Raw genomic sequence first — 27,670 nt, 5'->3', positions numbered from 1 at the left:
AACCTAAGGACACTAGGTTTAGCATAAATCCTGCCATTGTCATTAAATTTCAATATGTTTTCATTACTCTTTCTTTTGGGGGGATTTTTTTTTTCTTTTAGGAAAAGTTTATCTCAAATGTAAAGGTAGTGTGTTATGAGTATTTGAACAGAAAAAAAAAGAAAGAAAGAAAGGAGATTGAAATGGTAAGCAGGAGATCAGGAGATTTGGCTAAGCACAGGGACCCTTTGGTGCTGACCACGGAGGAGACACCCAGTACCAGGAGCACCACTTCTGTCCATAGGAGAAGCTGTACTTGGTGGGGAAGACACTCGAATTTCTAGGATGTTCTAGTTTGGAATTGGAAAGAGAGTTGAATTTTTCAGTGTCTAATGTGGAAAGTTTGCCTTGTGACTTGCTTTTATTTCCACTTCCTCCTTCCAAACTCTGCCCCTCAGACAGCCCATGGCTGGAACAGCCCGAGGTGCAGCTGCTGCTGCAGACGGTCATTAACGTGCTCCTTCCTCCACGGATCATCAGCACATCCAGGAGCAAGAATTTTATGTTGGAGAGCTCCCCTGCTCACTGCTCCACCCCAGGGGATGCAAGCAAAGACCTGCGCAAGGAAGGGCTGGCAGAGTCCACCAGCCAAGCAGCATACTTAGGTGGGTACTTCTTTTCTGTCAATAAAAAGAGAAATAAAAATAGAAAATAGATATAGGTATAGATAGAGATGTATACACAAACACATATATATGTCTGTGTACACATTGGAAGGACTGATGTCGAAGCTGAAGCTCCAGTACTTTGGCCACCTGATGCGAAGAGCTGACTCATTGGAAAAGATCCTGAAACTGGGAAAGATTGAGGGCAGGAGGAGAAGGGGGCGACAGAGGATGGGATGGTTGGATGGCATCGCCGACTCAATGGACATGAGTTTGAGCAAACTCCTGGAGATGGTGAAGGACAGGGAAGCCTTGTTTGCTGCAGTCCATGGGGCCGCAAAGTCGGACACGACTGAGCAGCTGAACAACAAAATATGTATATACGTGTGTATGTGTATACATATTACTTACCTAGCTATGTTCCTCCTTGACTCAAAAAGTATTTTAAAAGACCTGTATCCAGAAAGTCTTTAAAGAAACCACTTCAGCAAGTACAAAGCATCAGTCTCTACTTCTGCTTTCCTGTTACCTCTCCCCACTGCCATGACTTGGTTCTGACTCATTAAATACCAGAAGCTACTCTTTGACTAGAATTAACTAAGCCAGGGAGAAAAGACTACCCTACCCCTGCCACAGCACTGAGGCTAAGGAGCACTGGCCATAGAAAATCTCAAAAGGAGGAAGCTGAAAATATCTTGCCTGACATTTTTCAGTTCCCCAAGGCAGACAGAACGGTAAAAACAGGTCCTTCAAGTTTGGAGTATGTGGGGGGTTGTGGGGCAGTGGGTAGAGGTGTTTGCACTGCATAATAAAGGATATATTTGAAAATGATATGATCGACAATGAAAATGAAAAAAGAAGCCAAGGCTGTATTTGCACAGGGCCTGCCCACGCATGGGACTTTGTTGCCAGAGGCAGGAGAATGTAGGTTTCTGATAAAATCCAGACTCTAGTACAGAGCCCTGCATAAGGTTTGGGATTGTGCAGAGGATGTTGGAGAAAGAAGCCTTAACATGGAACAGAGGGATAGGAGGAAACACTTAACAATAACTACCTTCAGTTCTGTCCACTTTCTGCCTTTTATCTTAATTGAGCTATACTTGATTTGCAATGTTATGTTAGTTTCAGGTGTACGGCAAAGTGATTCAGTTCTGCATATAGAGATATCTATTTTCTTTCATATTCTTTTCCCTTACAGGTTATTATGAAATATCTAGTAGAGTTCCCTGTATCACACAGTACTTCCTTGTAGGTTATCTATTTTATATATAGTAGTGTGTGTATGTTCATCCCAAACTCCTTATTTACGTCTCTCCCTCTTTCCCTTTGGTCACCATAAATTTGTTTTCTATGTCTGTGGGTCTATTTCTGTTTTGTATATAAGTTCATTTGTATCATTTTTTAGATCACATAAAAGTGATACTATATGATATTTGTCTTTCTCTGTCTGACTTCCTTCATTTAATATGATCATCTCTAGGTGCATCCAGAGAAGGCAATGGCACCCCACTCCAGTGCTCTTGCCTAGAAAATCCCATGGACGGAGGAGCCTGATAGGCTACAGTCCATGGGGTCGCAAAGAGTCAGACATGACTGAGTGACTTCACTTTCACTTTTCACTTTCATGCATTGGAGAAGGAAATGGCAACCCACTCCAGTGTTCTTGCCTGGAGAATCCCAGGGATGGGGGAGCCTGGTTGGCTGCCATCTATGGGGCCTCACAGGGTCAGACACGACTGAAGCGACTTAGCAGCAGCAGTAGCTAGGTCCATCCAGGTTGCTGCAAATGGCCTTATTTCATTCTTTTTATGGCAAAGTAATATTCCATTGTATTAATATACCACATCTCCTTTATCTATTCACCTGTTGATTGACATTTATGTTGCTTCCATGTCTTGGCTATTATAAATGGTGCTGCAGTGAACATTGGGGTGTGTGTATCTTTTCTAATTGTCTTTCTCTGGATATTTGCCCAGGAGTGGGATTGTAGGATCATTCAGTAGCTCTATTTTTTTTTAAGGAACCTCCATACTGTTCTCCATAGTGGCTGTACCAGTTTACATTCCCACCAGCAATATAGCAGGGTTCCTTTTCTCCACACCCTGTCTAGCATTTATTATTTGTAAACTTTTTGATGATGGCCATTCTGACTGGTGTAAGGTAATACCCCATTGTAGTTTTGGTCTGCATTTCTCTGTTAGTTCACAATGTTGAACATCTTTTCATGTGCCTTTTGGTCATTCACATGTCTTCTTTGGAGAAATGTCTATTTAGATCTTTTACCCATTTTTTTGATTGGGTTGTTTGTTTTTTCCATTGTCTGCCTTTTTAATGAAGGCGGATCCTTTGGTTACTTGGCCAGGCTACTGGACTTCTCTTTTAAATTTAGTTTTACCTTTATTTTGAGCACTTAGTGGGCACTGTTTTCTAAGCTTTACATTATCATCACTCTGAATTCTCACAACAGCTCAAAGAAATAAATTTCTCACTTTAGTAAGAGGCTAAGACCTGGGAAGATCCCTTGGAGAAGGAAATGGCAACCCACTCCAGTATTCTTGCCTGGAGAATCCCATGGACACAAGAGCCTGGCAGGCCACTGTCCATGGGGTCACAAGAGTCAGATGTGACTTAGCAACTAAATGACGATGACGAAGGCTCAGAAAGGTTAAGTAACTTACCTAAAGTCACACTGTTTGGTGGCAGGACCAAACTTCAAATCAAATCCATCCATCACCAGGATCCCTGAGCCCTCTTGCCATTCTGCTTGTTTTGGGCTGATGCTGGTGAAGATGGAAAGCAGGAAGGCAGAAATCCAAAGAAGGCCGATAGGCACACAACAATAGAAGTGTCTCCACGATCAGGGCAGGGTTAGAGGAAGGCTACTTTTTGTTCTTGCGCTTGCAACGTCAAGGGAGAGGAATAGAGGTGAGTCGATGGGGAAGGAAGAATCTTACCACATCGTTCCCTGTGTTATATCCCTAGTTTTCCCCCTAGAAATGCCTGAAATAGATGGCCATGGTGATTTCTGAGGCCTTTAAGGAGCTGGATTTCCATGTGTCTTCTAGATGCTGAGATGGGCCTTAGTACACGATGGACAAGGCCCAGGTTACCTTGAATGCCCCACAGGAGACCCTCGGGGGAGAGCTGGGGTGGCAGAGGAAGCCCCCACCATAATCTTTGATGTCATTACAGTATTCTGGTTTGTCTTGATGCTGAGAAATCTGCTTCCTAAAAATATATTTTACAATGTAGTTTGTAACAAAGCTGCCAGAATCTGGAAGAAAAGAGATATTGTAAAATAAATCCCATAGGGTTTAGTAATAGACATGATGAGAGGCAAGGGAGGAAGGATAGAGTTTTCTTTTCTGGAAGAATCTACTCAAACACATTTATTGTTTACTCTGGGGAGCAGTTTAGAGTAGGGTCAGGAAGGGGAAGGACTCTTTTTTTTTAACTTTATGCATTTCTGCATGGATTGATTTTCTTCTAATGACAAGGATATATTATTTCTAAGCTGAAAGGGAGAAAAAGGAAAATATTTTATCTTAGGATGTGAGTGGTATGCTGGTATTACCATAAAGCCACTATGACAAAACTTTTAGAAAGCAAAATATTAGCTACGTATCATGTTTATAACACATTTCCCTTTCACTTCTATGAATTGCTTCAGTGTATATTTTCCGAAATGGTAGTTAAATGCACTTAATGAAGACATATGTGTTCTCTTATTCAGAATCAAAACATGTTTACTATACAAATATCTGTCTTTATATCAGAACACTCACTCAGGAGTACACTGAAGATTTTGGAAGCATGGAGAAAGTTTAGATTTTGAAAATTGTCTGATGCGTAAGAGGGCTGAGGATGCAGGCAGCTGGATGTGGGCAGGGCTTCTCTGAGGCACAAGTGTGCAGACTCAGTTTTCTCTTTTCCTGGTGTGAAGCGCTGAAGGTGATCCTCGTCTGCTTTGAGAGGCAGCTTGGAAGCCAGTGGTACTGGCTGAGCCTCCAGGTGAAGGAGATGGCCCTGCGGAAGGTTGGAGGCCTGGCCTTGTGGGACTTCCTGGACTTCATCGTGCGGACCCGCATCCCCATCTTCGTGCTCCTGCGCCCCTTCATCCAATGCAAGGTGCGCCATGTGTTCCTCCTCTGGGAAGTAGCGAGCCCCGTGGACGTGCTGTTCTCCAGATTTAAGGCAGTCTTGGGGGAGATGCTATTGCTAGTCAGGAGGACCTGTTAAGATCACGCTTGATGAGAAACCAGCCCAGACAGGTATCCCTCTGGGGAATACCTTTACAGTAAGAGCTTAGTTAATATCTTAAAACATTGCCCTCTGCCCTCTTACCACCTCCCTAGGGAAAAAAAAAAGATTGATCCAGTAGAATGATCTGAAGAATGATCACTTGTCTTTGGTGGCATAATTGAGACCTGATTTTAAATAAATATGTAAAAAATGAGATAGTTAAAGCATGCTTTTCCTCTGAGACCCTCCATGTTCACCTACTCTTTTTTATTCTTTTCATGCCTGATTTCTGATGTCTGGGGGCCATGATTCAAAGCAGTGGATTGATTAAGCACTTCCTAAGCACTGTTCTAAGAACAGTGTTCAATTCTCATCTGCATTACTTTATTTAATCCTCACCACCAACTATGAAATCAATACAATTATTAGCCCATTTTACAGATGGGAAAACTGAGGACTGGAAAATCTATGCCTTCCTTTCAGCTTCTGGCCCAACCAGCAGAGAACCATGAAGAGCTTTCTGCCCGACAACACATCGCTGACCAACTAGAGCGGCGTTTCATTCCACGCCCTCTGTGTAAGAGCTCCCTCATTGCTGAGTTCAATAGTGAACTGAAAATTCTAAAAGAGGCAGTTCACAGTGGATCGGGTGAGTATGCATGGGATGGTTTGACTTTGACTAGTAGAACAAAGAAAGCTCCTTTTTATAGGACACTGCTCTTTCTGGAACCAAGTGTGAGTTACCCATTTTGGTACAACTAGTATTGGTGACCCTGTCATCCTTGTCAACAATGCAAGTCAAGGGGGTGTCATAAGAATTTAATTTTATTCCTTTTCTAATATATTTTTCATTCTTTTAGTAGTTCAACTTTTTCTTGAAGACTTAACTGGGAGGAAAAACTTACTTTAATTCATACTTTTATTTCCCTTTTGAAAAGGAAAGGGGACTTACATTCATTGAGCATGTTATATGGTAGATTATTTCATAGATGTTATCTCATTTAATCCACACAAATACCTGCAAAATTGTAACTGAAAATCTACTTATAAAAAGAAGTAAAGATTCAATAGAGGATAAATAACTTTCACAAAAAGACAATGACACGTGTGAGAGGACTTAAAACTGGGTCTGTATGATTGATAATAAAGTCTTTAACTTTTCATGACTTGGAGGGAGAGAAGGTTGAATCAAAGCTGATGGGCTATGAGTTACTTTCTTTACATTATTCAAAAGACTTTCTTTGGGAATGCATTGTTTACTTTTGTAATTATATTAACTTCGGGTTACTAAGGAAGGAAAATAAATCATTTTCTGCCATTAGAGGGCAGTCATCACCTATAAGTAGAATATTATACATGTGGCTTCTTGTCTTTCTAAAACCTATTGTTGGCGATATAGTAAAGACCAAAAATTTGTCAAATACAGTCTTGGTGAAATCTGCATAGGACCATTCAAATGTTCTGCTTTTATAGTGAAATAATATGACAAAGAATCAAGGGAGTGTTTTATTGTAATCTCCAGAAAAGGGGAATAGAACACAGTATTAATTATATATTATATATTCTGATTTTGCACGGTTCCTTTCAGACAATATGTCTATTACTTCTGTATGCTTGTGTCAGGTATAAGGTACATTTCTCAGTGAAATTGATCAAGTTGATATCTATAATTCAGCTCAAAATGAATCTGCATTCAGCCAGCCTTGGAAAATGAAACTGGAAAACAATGAGAGAGGCTGCAATATCAAAGCATTTTTTATTGTTGGAGATATGCTCCTGCAAGAAAACTATTCAATTACATCAGTGGCTGACTCTTTTTTTTTTTTTTTTTTTAACATTTTCAATTCTGTTTGCTATGTATGCATGTGAAAGTCATTCAGTCATGACTGACTCTTTGTGACCCTATGGACTGTAGCCCACCAGGCTTCTCCATCCATGGGATTTCCCAGGCAAGAATGCTGGAGTGGGTTGCCATTTCCTTCTCCAGGGGATCTTCCCAACCCAGGGATCGAACCCCGGGTCTCCCACATTGCTGGCAGACTCTTTACCGTCTGAGCCACCAGAGAAGCCCTTTGTCTTAAAGGTCATCTTTCTGGGACATACTATTTAAATGACCTTTCTTTTAAAAAATACAAGCTGTGAGGGAAGAGTTTGAAGCTAGCATTTGTTTTCTTCCAAGCACCTGGGACTTCCCTGGTGGTCCAATGGTTAAGACTCCTGGCTTCCAATGCATGTGCACAGGTTCAATCCCTGGTCAGGGAACTAAAATCCCACATGCTACATACTACGCGCCCCCTCCACCCCGCCCAGAAAAGATCCTCACTCTGGGTTTCCTTTGGTCTCAACCTCGCCAGCTTACCAAGGAAAGACGTCCGTCAGCACCGTGGGCACCTCCACGTCTGCCTACCGCCTGAGCCTGGCCACCATGTCCCGCTCCAACACCGGGACCGGCACCGTCTGGGAGCAGGACAGTGAGCCGTCCCAGCAGGCCTCCCAGGACACCCTGAGTCGAACTGATGAGGAGGATGAGGAAAGTAGGTCACCTGCAGCATCTGCGGTGGGGAGGCGGTGGGGCTCGTGTGTGACGCAGCTTGGCCATGCAAATGAGGACTTGGGTGGATTTCTGCCTTTCTGATCCTTTGCAGTTCTGATCCCCTGGTCATTTTTACAAAAAGGAGTTAAAATGGAATTGCAACTGATCCCTTGATTTCTTATGCCTGCTTTTCTATAAATTCCTTGATATCCTTGGTCATTTGGTAGGATTTTAGGCAAAAAGTAAGTCTTTAATGACCCCTAAATTTTCTTTGAGTTTATGCATTCAACCTTTCCACTAACCCATTTAAAGTGTGCTTAAGGAACTAAGGGGAGCATTTATTCTTTTTCCTGGCCAATCTTGTTTAGATCAATCAGCACTTAGGTAACATAGGACTTCCTGGGTGGTCCAGTGGTTAAGGCTTTGCACTTCCAATGTAGGGGCAAGGAGGGTGCCATCCCTGGTCAGGGCACTAAGAGCCCATGTGCCATGTGGCAGAGCCAAAATGTTTCTTTTAAAAACAGCACTCACATGACCTGAGTGCAAAGAAAAGTGAGCAAGGCATATGCTCACAACTCAGAAAAAAATAGTTGGCAATGTTGTCTAGAACGTAAACTCAGCGGAATGTCTTGAGGGCATACAACCCAATTTAAGTGTCCCCAGCCACTGAGGCAGCCCAGGGGCTTCTAAAGATTAGGTGTTACAAAACTAGGGAAATATGCATAATAGTTTTTAAAAGTTTCATTAAATACCACTGTCATTGAATATAGTTTAATTGTATTGATTATTTTCCAATTGTGTTTTAAAGATATTCTGATATAACCTGTAGAGTAAAGTGTGCAGTCTATGCCTTAAGAAAACAAAATCTAGACCTTTACTCAGAGCCCTTCTGTACCAAACAACAACAAAGCCCCACTCAGAAGTAAATTAGCGTCAAGGTTAGAATTTTAATTAATTAAGATGAATGAAAGTTCTTTAATACCCTACTACGGTTGGAAGTGTAGGAGAGAGAAAGAAGTAACCACTTTGTCAAAGCAGGTGTCAGTAATATCTCCAGATTTAGTTTCAGGGTTAAGTAGATAACAAAGTGATAATAATAGTGTTCTGTACCTAACTTCCAGACATAATTGTTTCTAAATCATTTCTCATGGAAATAATTCTAAAATTGTAATTAGGGAAAGCTTGAAAGATCTTGACCAAAAAAACAAATTGAGAGGGACAAGGATTAGCAGTTCACATATTCATTATAAGTCCTAGCAATAGTCCAGAACTTAAAGTAATATCTATTTTTCTTTAATGGTTGAAATAGTCTCTCCCAGAAATTTTTTTAAATGATAGTAAATGATAACAAACTCTCTTTAATAGAGTTAAATATATTTTGCAGGTAACCTTATGAATTAGAGGATGACGAAGGCAGTAGGAAGGAAGTAGGGAAGAAAAGTTTAGTGCAGAAGACATAAACAGAGATAGCACTGACCAAAGGCCAACATTATTATACTGACATGTATGCAAGTTTTTGCTAATCTTTCTGCTCTCAAAATCACAACTGTCCCAGTGACAATATGATGTGGGTGTATGTTAATTTATGAAATACAGTATGAAAGCTAGAGTGTTAACACCTTTGAATTAAACAAATTTTCCATTCAGCAATCAGACCTGTGTTAAGACCTAGCAGGAACAAGAGGAGGAACAAGAAGTATGAGAAGGATATATTCTCTGCTGTCTAAAATCTTAGAGTTTTCTAGGAGATAACAGACATTTTTTGATAAAGAACACCTAACAAAAGAGTGAATGACACAACGTTGTAAATCAACTATACTTAAGATTTAAAAAAAAGAATGGAAGGCAATGCATGTAATCATAAAAAAAAAAATATTGAAGGGGTAAGTGTTACGTAATATATGAGTTTGAGTAAGAGGGGGAAAAATTACTGGAATCCCAGAAAGGTCTTAGTAGAAATAGCTCAATCTATCCTACCACATTTTTTCATGTTTTTTAAGGCATATTTGATTATACTCTACTCTGTGAACACACCTAAAAAGGCAATACCATTCTATAACAAGAATCAACTTCAAGTCAGTTGTTATGTAGCAAATTAAAAAATTTCAAGACTTTATATACTCATCTCTGAGTTTGAAATAAACTTCTCTAGAAATGTGACCACTTAGGATATTTTAAATAAGTGATGTCAGATGACGTGGTAGTAAAAGTTCACCAAAATCCTAGGTTAGTCAAGATATGTTTCTTGTTCAATGACAAACAATATTGGCTCACTTAGAATGAGGTCATCTTGTCACAAATACTATACTAAAGTTAATTTTCATATGGATTTGAATGCATGAATTTCAGTTTCTATGAAGAAAATAAGTGCACTTCTAATTTTAAAATTAGATTAAAACAAGCATTTATTTCTGAACTTTATAGATTTTTAAATATTTTTCAGAAAAAAAGATACCTGAAATAGTCTTTCCCTCAGCAGTCTAAAAATCATGAAATGTCCTGAGTGTAGTGTTTGAAAGTCAAACATGCTTGATTTGTTCAATAACACCGTCCCTTACTGAACTATTTCTGGAATGTTTAAAATGTTATAGTCCAGCTTTTCTGAAATCTTTAATTTGCCAATGCCCCTTGATTTTTTACAAATAATCGGCTTATAGAAATGGACAAGAAGTTTACGTTTATTTCATGAAAGCTGTTTGAGGGTGGGAGATGTGTAGATGTGAAGAACTATCCTTCACCCTTTGTGCAGATTAAAAACTCAGCTGCAGAAGGTTTTTTTGTTTTTTAGATAAGGATACATTCATGATGTTTTATTGATGCTGTTTCCCTCAACCAAATGAAGTAACTAGTCACTTTAACTCAAAGTTCTCATAATGTTCATATTCTCATAAATGACAATGTTCAGTGACACTAAAGGCTCAGCTATTAAAGTCTCTGCTTATGTAAAAAGCAGTGAAAATGCTTCATAAGCTCCCAAAGGTCTTAGTTTTGAATCTGCACAAAGGGATGAATGATGATTTAACTTTAGACATTGTCCCAAGCTTGTATTCTCGTCAAGGATGGAACCCGGGTACGAAGCTGGTCTGGGTTTGCTGGTCAGCATCATAATTTGCTAACACTGTCCCCTCTGGCGCTTTCAGATGACTCTGTCAGCATGCCCAGTGTGGTAAGTGAACAAGAGGCTTACCTCCTGAGCACCGTTGGAAGGAGGCGGTTCTCCAGCCATGTCTCCAGCACGTCTGCACCTCAGGCTGAGGTGGGCATGTTACCCAGCCAAAGGTAAACAGCCCTGGATATGTCACACTCCACATCTGGGGGCAAAGGTATCAATTCTGAAAACTCACTCCTGTTCCACTAAAAAGGGCCTAAAGAGAAGCAAACAGTCCATTTTTTTCAAGTAGACCATGCAAACACATTTTCAACAAGGGTTTGCACAACAATTTGCAGCATTTTCTAAGTCAGGCAAGTCGAGGGGATCTCAATTTCTGATCCAGGCATTGTTTCTCCTTAACATTTTTCTATAAATAGGTATATGATCTTCTTTCATGGTCTTCTTTCAGATGACATTCTTGTATTTCATATATATTATCAGCTAAGCTAATAATGGGTACTGGCAAGTGTATAGGACTGGCTTCATATACTTGGATATATAGAAGTCTATAGTTTAGACTTCTGATATGCCATCAGTATTTAGTTGGAGGTAGTGATGCTTAACAAAGCAAAAAAGACTTAAGCCAGTATGTGTGACCTTGGGCGGGTCATTTAATAAGAGCCTACAGTTTTCTCCTCTGTGAAATGAGAGGTTAGCTAAAATCTGTTTTTAAGGTAACTTCTCTACCTATAGAATTTTATGATTCCATAATTAGACTCTTAAAAACATTTTCTTTGGTGCTCTCTAACCTCTAAGAATATAGATTTGAAACTTTATACATATAGTTTACCATTTATATGGTAATACAGAATATGATATGACATAAGAAATAAAACATCTATTTCAGAGTCAGGACTTTTACTTCAGGAACTGGATTCTTTCAAAGAATCAGTCTTATTTTTTTGTCTAGTTTATTGTTTATTCTTATTACCTATGGAGTTATTGTGGTATAACTTATACATGGAGAATAAGAACAATCAGGAGACATTCTTGTGCTCAGATAAATTTAATTTATATGCAGAAATAATTACTCTGTACCTAAATCCTTTAGCAAATCATTCCTGAACTGTACAGATGAAGTAAAATTTGTGAAATATAGCCAAATAGTTCAGAATATTTTAAAAATGGGGGAAATGATAAAATATTAATAACTAAATTATATAGTAAAGAAAGCATTATTTATATACTATGGAGTTATAAAAATTGGTAATATAAAAGTATTATTATCATTGTAAGATTGTAAGATACTGCTTTACTTACTGATAATTTATCTTTGATAAGGAAGTCTTATAAATAAAATATACCAAAAAAGAGAGCCAAATTATAAAATAGCCAAAAAAGATGTAAAGTCATACAAGCAGTTAATACTGGTACATAGCGATTTATTTTTAATTTCTAGAAATATGCAAACTTTATCGAGAATAAACAAAAACTATTAGTCTATGTAAAAGTTTTTATTTAAATTAGGGAACTTTAAGTAGAGATACTTTTTGGTTATTTACATGACATAACCAGGCCATCAACTCCCTTTGTACATATCCATTAAGGAGTTATCTCATTTCTGGGGAGAAAATTTGTTCTATTATGGATAGACCAGAAATCCAGAAAAATAATATAGCTAAACCCTTTGGTCTTGAGTCATGCTTGGGAGGGCTAGCAAAGGTAATGATGTTTCTCTCTGTTAGAAAGCCTCTTTCTGGGGATGGATGCTATTTTTACAGTATAGGTGAACAGAAATTCTCTAGAGGAAGGCACTCCACTTTCCTAAAGAGTTTAATTCCATCCATTTTAACAACTATTTATTGAGTGCCATGTGGACACTTAGCTCAGAGCCAGTCACTGAAGGAAAAGAGAGAGAAATATGTATGATGTAGTTTCTGCTCACAAATCCCCAAATCACCCCAATAAATCAGCGGCACCCAAATAAATCAACAAACTATTTAACTATTCTTTCACCAAGCTGACAGATTTTTTCTTTTGGCATTTACAATTCAGTCACTAGAGAATGGAGTGAGGAGGTGAATGCAAGTTCCATGTGAATATACCAGAGTTGTCTTCCTTCTGTACGTTCACTTCCTTTTTCACTGCAAAATTAGCAGGTGCAATCGGGTTCTTTCTTTGCTTTTCTTAATGGCATCAGCTCCAAGAGTTGGGTTGTGACAGTTCATGGTAAGAGGTTTCTGTGTGATCAGGTCACAACTCACAAGAAAGAAGCAGGATCCTGATCAATGAAATATTATAGAACAAGACAGGTGAAAAGTCATAGCCACCCAGCCAAATGGTTATCAAAGGAATGATAGTTTCATCTTCTACAGACTCATTCCGCAATGTGTTCCAGAGCTCCTGTGTCCATTCGGAGCTTATCACAAGTCCCAACTCCTGACCAGTAAATAGATCACTCCTCTAAGAGTCATATCTACCTAAAGGCCCCCGCTCCCCATTGCCTTGAGTCCTATGTCTTGACCAACCCAGCACAAGGTGAAATGGTTGACTGTCTCCTTTTCCTTCCTTGTTCTGTTAAATTTATTTATTTATTTTTGGTTCTTGGAAGCAGAAAAGTGCATGCCTTTTTTTTTTTTCTTTCTTTTTCTTTTATTTCTTTGCATTTTCTTTCCCTAAATGCTTCATCTCCCTACCCCTCCTGCAGTGAACCTAATGTCCTCGATGACTCCCAGGGCCTGGCCGCCGAGGGCAGCCTCTCTAGGTACAGTGTCAAAGCTACCTGTGTATTGGTGTCTGTGCTGGGAAACGAGCTGTTCCCTGTCTCCTCCGTCTCTCTGTCTCTCTGTCTCCTCTCGCCCCGTCTTGATATCGATTTCCATTCCTTGCCCTTTGTTGCTCATAAACACACGAGCCTGGAAGTCAAAGGTGTAGCCTCTTTCATTTTTCAGCTTCAGAGCTCCATCACAAATGGCCTAAAAAGTTTACTTAAAAAAAAAAAAATCCCTGGAGTTCTTCTAGGGGTTTATCCCATGGACCATCTCAAGAGTTTGATATACAAAACGTCAAATTTATCCCAGCTAAACATTCCCTCCCATGCTGATAGTCTTTAAGAATTTTTTTTTTTTCAAAAGCCTTTTAATACAACTCCCCATCATTAGGAAGCCCCAATGTAGACAAGTCTTCCAGCCAATACCATGGGTGATAAGAAAACAGTGATGTTATAACAATACCAATGTCAATATGATTTATATAATTTCCTCTCTTTGGTGCATGCAATGTGACAGGCTGTTATGATAGCTTGTTCAAACCATGTTTATATAAAGAGTGTCTGTCCCAGTGCTAAGATGACTCCCAATTTGCCATGAAATATCAGATACAAACATTTCTTGGTAAGAGACTTCTCATGATGTGAACGATATAATGGTTTGGCTATTGGTTTAAAGCTTCAGAAAGGGGGCCTGCACCTTTAACACTCAGATAAACCACGTCAAACATTCCTAATCTTGTGCTGTTGATTCACACCTCTCAACTAATCCTCATTAGGGGTAATGCTTCTTGTTCATGCTAAGAGTGCCTTTGTTTCATCTCAAGAGAAAATATTCCCTTTCAGGTTTGCATTATATAGTGAGTGCTCCCGTGTTTATTGCTGTATCACAAAGATGAGGAAATGTTGAGAGGCCGTTCCTGTGAAAGGCTGTCCTTTTTTAATTTTTTGCATCTTGTTCAGATTTCACATTTTCTTTCGCAACTGAAAATGGGAAATTTATTGCATCATCAGGTGTATCTTTTTGTTTTGTTTTTTTACTGGCCCCATAATTCATGGCATTCATTTGTGTTTGCAAGCCCCTGCCTGGATAGACCAGTCTCTTATTGGTGGTAAATGTGGAGGTGCTGAAGAGTGCAGGCTTAATTCTGTTATTGAGAACTTCAAGGACAGGGAAGAACAGAGTAGTCCTCAAGCTGGTTTCTTTCATTGTTCACAGTATTGGAAGAGCTCTGAACCAAGCCTAGCACCATGACCACTGGTTTCAAAGCATTTATATATTTAATGCTTAATATTACATACAAGACAGGAGAATCTAGCTAGGAAGATGATTTCAATGTCCTACTGACAGTAGAAAGTATTAAATCAGATTTTCTCCCAGATCTTTTCTAACTAGGCCAAATTCTATTCTTACTGAATAAAATACTAGTCTGGGGTTGGTGAGAGAAGACAAGAGTTTGAGTTAATTTTTATAAATTCTCCCAAGGACTTGGCCCTCTTTGTCAGGCTTAGGGTTCAAATGGACTAATCTGGAGTTGTCTAAACCAATCCAGTCTGCCTTTGGTCCATTGTAGGTTGGAATAAAGCCCGAGTTCTTGCTATTTGAGGGTGGTTCAGAGCCAATGCTATAGGTTTTATCTATAGATGAGTTACTCAATCATGTGAGTTCTTTGATGACTGTTTTGGATCAACTTTTGTTGATCTGTTGTTTCTGTAATTGGTGTGTTTGAGTTCTGGATGCCACTCACCCTGATTCATTAGTGATCATTAAGAAACCAGAAAATGAAACACTCACTTTGGATTCGAAAAAGTTCCACAAGTGCAGAGGCCTTCCGACAGCGGTAGCACATCCACCTTTGCCATACACCGCAAATCATCTCTCAAACGCTATCATGTCACCAAGTTCTCTTTGGAGGAGAGGAACTTTTGGCATTACTAAGAGGTGGGTTTATAAAATAGGATATATACTTTTTATATTTGGTTTCCAGGCTTTCTTATTTTTGGCATGAAACTTCTTTATGGTGCAGATCCTTAAGGTTCTAAAGAAGCAGTAAGATATTAACTATGTAAATTACATTTAGCACACACCTGAGCCCCAACTAAGGAAAACCTGACTTAAAGCTTAAAGAATATCAGGAACATGCCTAACAGAAAGTAATAGACCCTGCTGCTCACCCCAACCCCACATTTTGATAAATTTTCTGGGGATTTGCTTTTGAAAGAACACTCGTTTTAGGCAACATGGGCAAGTTGGTCTGAGGCCTAAATGAGGAAGTCTCCAGGATAATAGTATAACCTGATAAATAGATGGAAACCAATAAAAATTTTGCAGACCTTTAGAAAATTTCTTCCAGGATTTTTTTTTAATGTGTGCTAACTGGTTTCTTATAAAGATTCATAGGAAGAATCACTATGCTATGGTGAATTTCTTTTTCTTTTGGAACTAATAAATTGCAATAGTATGTATATCATGGAAGAATTCTCTTCTTTAAGAGTTTTGCTCTTAGAAATACAGAAACTTCATTGTAGACCTTCCCTCCCTGTGCCCACCCCCAAATACACACACCATGGGCCATATTTCTCTCACCAGAAGAATATAAACATGCAAAATGTTATTTAAGCACTTAAGCCTGGAAGTTTATACTTGAGAATTAAATTTTGTTTGGACATGTTAGAACATTTTGAAAGGAAGGAATTGACAATCAACTCTAGCTTTAAAAAAGAGAGAGAGAGAAGAGATTACAATGCTATTTGATTCTGTAAGGGTAATTTTAATCACAGTGGAAAATAAGAATGTGACTCAAGTTTGAACAAGATAGATAGTCTGCATGAAACAAAATAAACATAATCTATCCATCTCATGATCATCCACATTTCCAAACTATGAAAATTTGGCAAGTACACCCAAATAGAAAAGATTAAAACAACCTTGTTATAGAGTTGAGAATTAATAACTAAAAGAAATCTGTTTATCTGTTGTGATACACAGAGAAGTGTACTTTCCTGGTGTTAAATCAGTTCTTACAGGAGAACTAAGATCCAGATCCTTCCCTTTTTTGTCTGAATTCCAGTCTCTAATCTCTAAATGCTGTGGCATTTAAAATACATTTTCTTGGATGTTGTGGAGGCTAAGTAAACTTTAAACACTAATCTTTTACTGGGAAAGGGAAGAGTAGGATTTTATCTACTGTTTATGTCCCTGTTTCCTATAAATGCTTTATGGTTCTGTCTGTACTGGCCTCATGCATTCCTCAGCACAAGGCAATCACCCAGTGAAAATGGCTCTGCTGTGTGCCTTTTGTTCCCCCTCCAGATTTCTCTAACCATAATAAAATTAAAACTAAAAGTATAGATAAAAGCAATGAAAATACAAATTCATTTCCTATATACTAATTTCACCCAGTACTTTTACTTAAAACTTTTATTTTGAATTCTGTTTCTGTGTTGAAATACACTTTTTTTTGTACTTTGAGATGAGTGACAGAAATTTTTATTGCATTACTGAATGGCCTTTTGTTTCCCTATCCTTTAAGAAATACCATTAGATATGTATTTCATTAGGATATGCATACATATTAATTGTATATGGCGCTTCCCCTGTGGCTCAGGTGTAAAGAATCCATCCACCTGCAATGCAAAAGAGTCGGACACGACTTAGCAACTAAACAACATATTTATACACTCCAAGTCTTCATGCTGAAATGAGAGAAAAGAAGTTATTTGTGCCAGAATTGTCTTCTAACATTGTCTAAATTTTTCTAGCTTATAAATTACTTTCTTGCATTTTGAGTAAGATCTTTGGTTTTTGTAGACAGTTGACTCATACCAGTTCTGCCAAGAACCATATTTACTTCTCTAAAACCCAGATTGTTTGCCAGAGTAATATTGCTTAGTGACTCAGAAATACCAAGGATGATTTAACTTCAATTTAGAAAGTTTTGTTTGCTTTTATACTTATGGTTTTACCTTTTTATTTGACAAAACAGTGGAAATCAGCCATTTTTCATTCCCAAGATTAAAATTTTTAGGGAATCTGTTTTCTCTAGAGAGGTGCTTAGGGCAGACACCATGGTCTTCTGACTGGTGTTATATTGCATACCGGATAGTCACATATCAGAAATCCTGCACATGACAGAAATATTACATGACATGGGGAGAATAAAACTGAAACCACATTTTATGTGCAACTCCAATTTGATATAGACCCAAAATTACTTCTGTGTGCATTACTTCTATTATTAATTTCTCTGGTTGTTTATTACTAATGTATCCTCTGCACACAGTTAAGCCAGACTTTGATGTTCCAAATATAAGCATGTTAGCATCATATTTTTAGGGAGAATATATTAGCTGAGCTGTATTTCCAAGGGAATGTTCTATAATTTAATCATTGATATGTGCATTCCATGAAACACTAACTGTATCATTTATATAAAGCAACTAAATACTAAATCTATAAACCTGATCCATTTCTTAGATTAAACCTCTCTATCCATAGAGAAAATTTTGATGCTTTTGATTCTTCCTTGGAATAATCATCGTGAAATTACCATTATGTTTTGGCATTTAACACTCCCTGAGTGACATGTATTTCTTTTCTTGCACCATTTTTTTTCTCACAATCTCAGATTACTGAATAAAAGTGAAACAAGCGGACTGCCTCTATTTCATTTTCTCTGCCCAATTATTTTTAAGACTTTTTATTACTTACTTCCTTCTGGTGTTCTAGAAGCAATAAACTCATTACAGATGTAAAACAATGAAGCATACTATGTTGCATCACTTTTCATGTTCAAATCATTTTACATTGACTAACTTCTCTTCTCTACCTTAATGGGAGGTAGATGGTAAGTATTAACCTCCCTTTATGGCCAAGGGAACTGAGGTAATATTTAGATGTCAATGAAGAATCCATTCCAGTGAAAGCTTTGCTTGGTCTTTGGGAAAAACTTGTTTCTACTTTTGTGCATATGGTAATTGAATACTCACTCTTTCCAGTTTAAGACACATATTAAAATGTATAATTAATAAGGAGATGTCATTTCAAACATGCCAGCAACTTAGTCTGTATTGCTTATCAGGATTTACTGCATTGTTCCTTTGAGGTAATTTTCCATCTACATAGAAAGGTCATTTATGGTACAAGGTTATATATGTATAAAAACAATGTACATTGATCTTTTTGAACTTGATATTCAGGAGAATAAGAAAGTCTAAAGAAACACCTGTTTTAAAAACTCTTTATGGAATTTCATGTATCCCAAATGGCCTAATTATTATATAATTACTTCCTTATTTCAGAAAAACTATGGTAAACTCCATTTGGGAATCATTGATTTTTCTTCTAGTGGAAATATGAGTAAGACTTTTAAAAAATGACACGTGACTGTGTCAACCATGTAATGATTAATTATAGGGGAAATGTCTGATTGTCCATCTTGCCATTGACTTCTCTCCCTACAACTACAGGGAGCTCATTTTTTTTTTTAAATGGCAATGAATGCATACAGTCTTTTCCTTTTCATGGACAGTTGCTGACGCTACATTCCTCTGTGGAATATTTTACTGTAAAAACTATTTGTAGATGACTCTCCTTTTGCAAAGGCAAAGCCGAAGTTAATTAATCACATTGGCATCATCCACAGGATTACAATGTTCTCTGGGGCACAATATATTTCTTTTTTTCACCTCCACTCCCATTATAAATCCCTATTATACATGCATGCAGAATGAAAAAGGATCATGGGTCCATGACAGTGTTTTCAGCTTCACCCAATACTAAAATAGGGACCATTGCGGGTAGCCATTTTTGCCTATAAAAGACACACATACACAGTAAATTTGGGAGGAGCAGGTTGTAACTTTTACAAATTGTGTGCTATATTTGGGTGCAGCTATTCGATATTAATTAAGCTACTAAGCAGTAATGATAGCTTAATTACTTTGCCAGCCTTATAAATCTAAAATCACTTTTAAAGACATTTTCATTGTCTACCTATGTGACTATTTACTCAGTCACAGAGACTTCAGGCTGCAAACATGTGTTGAATGTGACCCTTCACCCAAATGGATTCTGTGTCTGATGTGTTTGATATCTGTCCATCTTATTTTCATGTAAATTGAAATATTTTAAAAGGTGTTCCCATCCATGTGATAGAATTGTTCGTGTTTGTTCGTCACCACCTTTCTCCTTACCCTTGAAAAAAAAAAATTGAGATTAGCATATGACATGTTAAACCTTTTGGTGGCTTCCAAACCAGGGGTGTGATCGAATCGATGTTTTGCTGAATGACAGACGGGCATCAGTGATTGAAAACAGAATCTCAATTTTGGCAGCTTGGGGCTACAAGGCCTCGTGTCCTCCTTCCCAAACCTGTGGAAATTCCCATCCCAGGGGTCCTTTCCTAACCCTCCTTCAAAGATAATGGTATCTTTGAAGTGACTGTTTCCTGTAAGTGATTTTGACTAACACCCACCAGAGGATGGTCTCACGTGCCTGCTCCGGGCACGCTGACACTGGTGACGCTCTTGACAGGGTGGCAAGCGTGCAGAGTGAGCCTGGCCAACAGAACCTTCTCATTCAGCCGCCACTGGGGAGGAAGAGGGGCCTGCGGCAGGTAAGCGGGCCTGCCGGGGCAGGGGAGGCATCCGGTGAAAGGGAAGCCCTAGTCAACTTTTACTGTATATTAAGACTCTTACCTGAAATATTTATTCCCCACCTGAAATAAGCAGTACAGAGCAACTTTAAAACATGGCAAGTGCTTGGGCAAAGTGGAGAGTCTGGGGCTTCTGTTTTTCACTCTGCATCTTATTAGCAAACCTGGTCTCTTGGTGAAATAGGTGGGCTCATATTTTTATTTGCTCCCTATCCAGAAACCATTGCCAGTCAAACTACTGACCATGGAAGATTTGTTATTAAGTTTGCTGCAGGCTTCTTTCTGTAGAGAGGCAGAGACAGTCATCCTTTCTTCCTCATTTCAAGATTAATGAGTCTATTTAAAACTGAAATTGAAGTAAAGATTATCCTTAAAAATTCCCTTTGGTGGGGTAGGTTTCCTTTATGTTACCATCTAAATAAAAATCTAAATGAGGTTTTGTGCTGTGGCTTTGATGGGAACATCCCCACACTGATTTGGAGGTTGGACATTTTCGCAGAATCTAGGATGTTTTTCATCAGTCTTTCCTTCAAAGTTAGAACATATTCAGCTACAGCTTTTGGGTGAGCAAAGGCTGACTGGTAAGCAATCACTGCTAGTTTTGTATCCTGAAATTCTTACTATGACTATTTTAATTTCTATTAATGTTCTTAAGCTATATTAAGGGGTAATAATCATAAGATAGAATATAGGGTTGGTTAAAGGGGATACCAGAATTATATAAGTACTTGCATTTAAATATGCAGGAAGAAGTTTATTTTATTGGCTAAGGATGTAAGGAACAATCATAAGACTCCACAGAGACCCTCAAAGAAGAGAACAAACCATAGAATCCTCTGAATTCAGTCTTTCCTCCCAGCAGTTAGATCCTTCCTGCTAGCTTTTTCTTCTGCCTATTCCCTTTAGCTAAGGCGTCCTCTACTATCACGTCAGAAGACTCAGACTGAACCCAGAAACCGCCATGGGGCTCGGCTGTCAACCACCCGCAGGAGCATTCAACCTAAGACAAAGCCATCCGGTGAGGCCTCCTGTGACCCTCTGGGTAGACATTGACACACGGCCCACTGCCCTGCCACACAGCAGGGAAGGCCTTCAGAGACTGAGGGTCATGCAGTAAACACACCTTTGGAAGCCACTAGGAAAAGGGAAGAAGTTTCCCAGGAAACTTGAGTGCCTTTTTTCCCCCTCTTCTTCCTCAATCCCACCTCTCTCGTCATGCACCTAGGTAAATGAATAATTCCCTTGTCTTTGGGAATTGTCTTTACAAAAGTCTTTATACTCTTTGCTATGAAAAAACTAAGAAATATTTAATAATTAAAATTACTATTGAGGGCTTCCTTGAGCTTCCATGGTTAAGAATCTGCCTGCCAAATGCAGGGGACACAAGTTTAATCCCTGGTCTGGGAAGTCCAAGTTGAACCACAAATGCTATGAAATTTGATGATAGAAGGTTGTGTTTTATTTACCCAAGCCAGGAACTGGGTTTGTTATATGTCTTACCAAAGACGAGGGAATGATGAGTAATAGGAACTTTTAATTCCTGTTGGCAGTTGTTATGAGCAATGACCAAGTTCACTTAATGCTCTGTACTGATCTTGTTTTTATGAAAAACAATTTATGCAAAAAGGTTGTTTAAAAGTGATTTTTCTACCCATGTGCTACTGTTTGTAAGAAGTGAAGTGAAGTGTTAGTTGCTTAGTCATGCCCAACTCTTTGGGACCCCATGAACTGCAGCCCACCAGGCTCCTCCGTCCATGGGATTTTCCAGGCGAGAATACTGGAGTGGGTAGCCATTTCCTTCTCCAGGGGATCTTCCTGACCCAGGGATTGAACCTGGGTCTCCTGCACTGCAGGCAGATTCTTTACCGGCTGAGCTATGAGGAAAGCCCCTAAGAAGGTAAAAATCAGAACATGTACCTAATGGCCTAATGTGCTCTCATTTTTTGGTAAACCAGCAATGTCTTTACTAAGAAAGTCAGGAGACACTGGTTAAGGCCAATTATTAAGCCAACTTACTATCCTCCTATTCCGATTTACTGCTCTATTTCCGACCTACAGCGGACCAAAAACGATCTGTGACCTTCATCGAGGCCCAGCCAGAGCCAGCAGGTGCCCCAACAGACACACTTCCTGCCACAGGCCAGCCACAGGGCTGCAGCCCAGCCCCATCCAGGAAGCCGGAAGGAATGGACAAGCCAGTGCTGACGTCTTCCCCCGCCATTGTTGTTGCTGATCTTCACAGCCTGTCTCCCAAGCAGGTGAGGGCCCTGGAGAAACAGGCAAGTTTTGCCCTTCACATATGTCTGTCTAGGAATGGTGATATGTAAAAGTCATCCATATCATTTGAGTCTGAGTCAGTAATGTTTCGTCAGACACTGATCCTATCATTATGAAAAAAAAATCAATTGAAATGTATGGCCAAGAGTATATCTACTTGAGAAGGAATAACAGAAGTCTTTATACTCTTTGTTATGAAAAAACTAAGAAATATTTCATAATTAAATGACCACTGAGGGTTTCCCTGGAGGCCCATTGGTTAAGAATCTGCCTGCCAATGCAGGGGACACAGGTTCAATCCTTGGTCTGGGAAGATATCCCAGACCAAGAGCCACGGAGCATCTAAGCCTGTGTACCACAACTACTGAGCCCATGCCCTAGAGCCCGCACTGCATAGCGGAGAAACCACCGCAGTGAAAATCCAGCGTACCTCAGTGAAAGAGTAGGCCCCACTCGCCACAATTAAGGAAAACCCATGTGCAGCAACACCTAGCACAGTCAAAAATAAATAAGTAAATAAAATTTTAAAAAATAAAATTACCATTGAAAACCAGTATACTATACATGGATGACAGTTCAATTAAAAAAAATAATAAAGTTACCAATTTAGATGAAACCTTTAAATACATACTTAGTCACTCAGTCATGTCCTACTGTTTGCGACCCCTCTGGACTGGCTGCCAGGTTCCTCTGTCCATGGGATTTCTCAGGCAAGAATTCTGGAAGGGGTATCCATTGCCTTCTCTAGGGGAGCTTCCCAACCCAGGGATCAAACTCACGTCTCTTGCGTCTCCTACAATGAAGGTGGATTCTTTACCATCTGAGCCACCAAGGAAGCCCTTTAAATATAGAATCTTCTGAGAGGAACTTTTGTTTTGATCTTTTTTTGTTGCTCTTTAGATATTTTTCCTGTTGTTTTAATCCCACGTTCTTCTCATGTGGTATTTAAAGAGAGCTAAGGGGCAATATACTATATACATTTTTAAAGTCTTTAATGGTTAAAATCATTGTAATACCTTTATCTCATTTACCCTCACAGTCTACAAGGTGAGCAGAGCAAAAAATGAGGCTCATGCAACAGGTTAGAAAACTGAGACTTAGAAAGTTGAAAGGGCCTATATAAAATCTCGCATATACCAAAGGCTAAACTAGGTCCAGCCTTGCGATTCCTTTCCAGTCACAGCTGGACAACAGTATTTTTTGATCCTCTTTCCTGGTATCCATCCTACCTCTCAATGTGACGATCCTTTTGGTCATAGGGTGAGATCCCGCCAGCTGAAGAAGGAGGAAGGAAGGAGGACACAGAAGTACCAGGTGCTACGGCACACAGCCCCCTCTCTACGCAACTCTCAGACCCTGATGACTTCACGGGCCTTGAGACATCCATCCTCCTACAGCACGGAGACACTGTTCTTCACATCAGTGAGGAAAATGGCATGGAGAACCCCCTGCTGGCGAGCCAGTTCCCTTTTACTCCCACGGAGCGGGGGGAAACAGATGTAGACCTAGATGAATCTCATGTTTAGTTCTGTACCTTTTAAGTGTTGTAGGTGTAGACAAGATGTGGAAGGGATCAGTTTGCTGAAAGTTGAAAACGTTCACTTGGAATATATGAAAACACAGCACTTTACACCCAATGGGTAGCACAAATCCCAGTAGATTTTTCTGCCAATGTGCATGTTGTTTCATGAACATCTTTAAAAAAGTAATGGCTAAGATGGTTTGGTTGTGTAAAGACCATGAAATCCAGGGAGGAATAAAGGGACAGAGCCATTTCACTGCACATTGTTTATGATTCAAGAAGCCTTGAGCAGTTAAAAATGTATAATATTACAGAGCTGCTTACCTAGGAATATTAAGAAGTAATGTATTCTAAAAAACTAATGTAATTTTTTGAGGTTACATAATACATCTCATGCAAATGTTTATTTTTCTAATTTCAAAAACATTAAATCAGGTGGCTATACAAGTAGCAATTTACATAAAAAATAATCAAGAGGAAAATATTAGTTTGGGGAAACTAAATATTAATAGCAAATAAGCTTGCAGCCATTTTTTTTTTTTTTTGGATCAAAAATATACCCATTTAGAAGAGGAAAAAATACTATTTTTAGAACTGTGAACTTTTCAATTTATTTTTTAACTGTCATTTTCATTACATATTGTAAGTCAAAATGCTAATGCCATCAGATCATTCCATTTCATAATCAACACAGAGAATATTCTAGAAATTATCAGACATAATTCTAAATTAAGAAGACATAAATAGCCTATAATATGATAAAAATTAAATATAAATATAACAGCTAGAAAGAGATGGTATTCTTACTTCTAGCCCTGATGACATCAATGCCAACATTGGAAAATATCGGGAAATTTAATTATTTTCCCTTACAGTGTCCTGTGCCTGCCCTTAAGGGCATATTTTCAGATATTAAGATTAGTGTTATTAGAACTGGTTCAATGAAATAGCTTTTCTCAATGTTAACAAATTTATATGATCCTTTAGATGTTAAGCTTATGAAGAAAAAATAAAGTGTGCAATTTCTTTATAGACACAGTTTGTATATTTTACTTTAACTTGAAGTTCAGTTACTTCAAGAAAAGAATAAAACTTAGGAGGCTCATGAGGCCATATTTAGTGTGTTATTAATCCTGTAGTAGGACTTGGCATCTTACAGTTCAAGATTAAATTTCAAAACTTTAACAGTTTATATTAGAAAATTGTCACATAACTTCTAAGCTTATAAAAACTCATATACATACCTAAATTGGTATGGTGGTGGGGTTTGTGTATGTGTTTTCTAGCACTCAAGCTACAGTTTAGACTACAATTACATGGCAATGAATTTAGAACCCATTCTGTACACTTAAACTTTGACTATGGTTATGAAATGCATATGTATATATAAAGGAGACCTGTTAAACCCACCCAAATCACAAAGGAAAATTATTTTTCTGTCAGCATTGCTTATTAAAGAGGCATTGTTTTTTATTGTGATTTATATTTTCCAATATAATTTGGGGTTTTGGTCTCATTCACTAATAGAATGAAAAATATCTGTGAGTTAAAGGACAAAACTAAACATTTCAAATCTAAACATTCAGAAAACAGAGGTGGTAAATGACCTATGTTTTACAATATTTTCAGGACATTTATGCTTAATGCTGAGTTCTCAAATGCAGAAATACACATAAAGAAGTGGTTTTATGATTCTTGCTAAGTTGATATATTTCATCTGCTTAAAATTATGCTGCTCCCTTAGTGTTAGAGGCCTTATGTTTGGTAATTACAAATGTCTGGGCTATATGAGTCTCCTATATGTGCGTGTTTTGTTCCAGTTCCTTGATGCTTGACTCAAATTCTCTGTGTATAATTGTATCAAGTATTTAAAAAGTAAAAGGGTCGAAGAAGATTGTTAAATATCTGACCAGAATCCTATATACCTTTATATATATTTAAAAAGTAATAGACTGTGTTGAACATGACTATGCTGACCTGTCTGCCTTTTAGCCTGATTCCTTCACTCTAGTGTTATGGAAGTCTGTTGGAAACTTTTCCAATAAGCTAAGTAATGTTGTACCTTGCAAAAAAGCCTCCACTCTGACAAACAGGGCCTTATAGAATAGGAATGTTTTCATACTGGGACTATGGAGATTTTACAGATGTATACATCTGTTCCATTTAAGGTGCCCTTAAATGTGTTGAATGTAATGTGTTAAATGTCTGTGTGTAATTGATAAAATACATGTATGTGCATAAGATTGTTACAAGATGTATTCTCAGGAATACTGTTCCCTGGAGTTTGAAGGAATAATTATTTAAAAAAAAAAGTTGGAGAAGATTAGAAAAAGATCAAGATAAGTAACAATTTTTTATAATTCAAAATGTTATTGAGTATATGACTAAAAGTTAATTATTACATATGATAAATATAGTATTGGTAATACTAGATCATTTCTTAAGCTATGATACTTAATAATATTTATCTTGTTCAGAGGAAAATGAAAACAGACACCTACTTCCCATGTATAAAAAAATTGGACTCAACCAAGGGATTGCTCTTCTGAAATTAACTTTTGAGAAACCTTGGAATGAGCATGTGTCCTCCACAACAGTGGGTGTAGATTTACTCAGATTCAATTAAAGCAGTTCAAATTCTGGATACACCATTTTATACAACAAAACATTTAACTTTCGTTTTTCAGTATTTGCTGCTTTCTGTAATTCTTTTAGCTAAGTTTTACTTCTTTTTTCCAAAAATGAAACTGAGTCATTGAGTGCATTGGAACAAGGCACTTAGAACTACAGTGTCAAAAGGCATAAATGGGCACGACAATACTGGGAGAAAAATCCGTAGAATTTGGGGGTCTGGTTTGGGCTTGTTGAATAGGCTGGAAGTAATGTGTTTACTATTTCAAGCCTCCAAGAGTACTCTGGGCAGAATACCAAGAGTACTTTCTTTAGTATTTGTCCCTTTGATCAATGAAAAACATTCTCAACTCTGCTGTCCAGCTCTGAGAGTATCTGAACAGGAACAGATTGTATGTTGGGACGAACAGGGAAGGAAAGGTCATAAATAGAATGACAGTCCAATATAAAATTAAATGCCCTCCGTCACGTTATGCGGAGACTTTAACAGTCTCCGTAATTTGCTGCTATCACATCGAGTTTTGCTGTTGCCCTGTCACCTCACACTTCCAAGTCCATGGCCTTATCTTGGCAGTGACTAGGAAATCTCACTTCCTCATTTACTTCAATGGGTCCTAACTGCACCTTTTCAGAAACAAAGTTTGGTTTGACACTCAGGAGAATAAAAATAAGTTAGGGCAGAATGTATTTGGAAAAACTTAAGACAAATTTACTTATGTTGTTTTCGGATCATTTAGGATTACAGATCAACGTACCTCCATATTTTTCAAAAGTCACTGTGACTGCAGGATGAAAATCCTTTATTAGCCATTTTACAGGTAAAAGCAAAAGATTGACTACACAGCTGATTTCCCTCAGATGACTATAAAGTTTGTTATGAATACTGAAATGACCAAAGAGCATGGAAAAAATGCATATGAATAAATATTGAAATGTTTATGAAAGATATTTATGAAAGATAAGACTTCTGTGTTTGAATATGCACATATAATAAAATAAATCTAAAAATATTTAAGATGCCTGATTGAGTTTCATTTCTCATTTTTCAACACAGGGCTTTCCTGGTGGCTCAGACGGTAAAGCGTCTGCCTATAATGCGGGAGACCCAGGCTCGAACCCTTGGTCAGGAAGATCCCCTGGAGAAGGAAATGGCAACCCACTCCAGTATTCTTGCCAGGAAAATCCCATGGACCGAGGAGCCTGGTAGGCTACAGCCCGTGGGGCAAAGAGTGGACACGACTGAGCGACTTCACTTTCACTTTCAACACAGGAAATAGGTTAACTCATTCAGGAAAGTGTTCATTTTA

At 38.3% G+C, this 27,670-nt stretch overlaps 1 protein-coding gene across 3 annotated transcripts in view; it reads left to right on the top strand.

Moving 5' to 3' along the window:
- UNC80 (unc-80 homolog, NALCN channel complex subunit) overlaps window positions 1–23,736 on the top strand; it is a 221,106-nt gene extending 197,370 nt beyond the window's left edge. For 2 of the 3 annotated variants that reach the window (XM_065927672.1, XM_065927673.1), the window contains 10 exons: window positions 438–644; window positions 4,588–4,772; window positions 5,370–5,535; window positions 7,241–7,420; window positions 10,560–10,698; window positions 13,218–13,274; window positions 19,813–19,894; window positions 20,840–20,951; window positions 21,992–22,191; window positions 23,470–23,736. In XM_065927672.1, coding sequence (XP_065783744.1) covers window positions 438–644; window positions 4,588–4,772; window positions 5,370–5,535; window positions 7,241–7,420; window positions 10,560–10,698; window positions 13,218–13,274; window positions 19,813–19,894; window positions 20,840–20,951; window positions 21,992–22,191; window positions 23,470–23,736 — 1,595 coding nt within the window. The remainder of the gene's footprint in view (window positions 1–437; window positions 645–4,587; window positions 4,773–5,369; window positions 5,536–7,240; window positions 7,421–10,559; window positions 10,699–13,217; window positions 13,275–19,812; window positions 19,895–20,839; window positions 20,952–21,991; window positions 22,192–23,469) is intronic. The other variant, XM_065927674.1, reaches the window with a different exon arrangement.
- The last annotated feature ends 3,934 nt before the right edge of the window (window positions 23,737–27,670 follow it).

Source organism: Muntiacus reevesi, chromosome 3, assembly GCF_963930625.1.
Source record: "Muntiacus reevesi chromosome 3, mMunRee1.1, whole genome shotgun sequence".
Classification (NCBI taxonomy): Eukaryota; Metazoa; Chordata; class Mammalia; order Artiodactyla; family Cervidae; genus Muntiacus; species Muntiacus reevesi.
The sequence above is the reverse complement of the archived record's forward strand: the minus strand, read 5'-3'. Positions and strand labels throughout refer to the sequence as shown.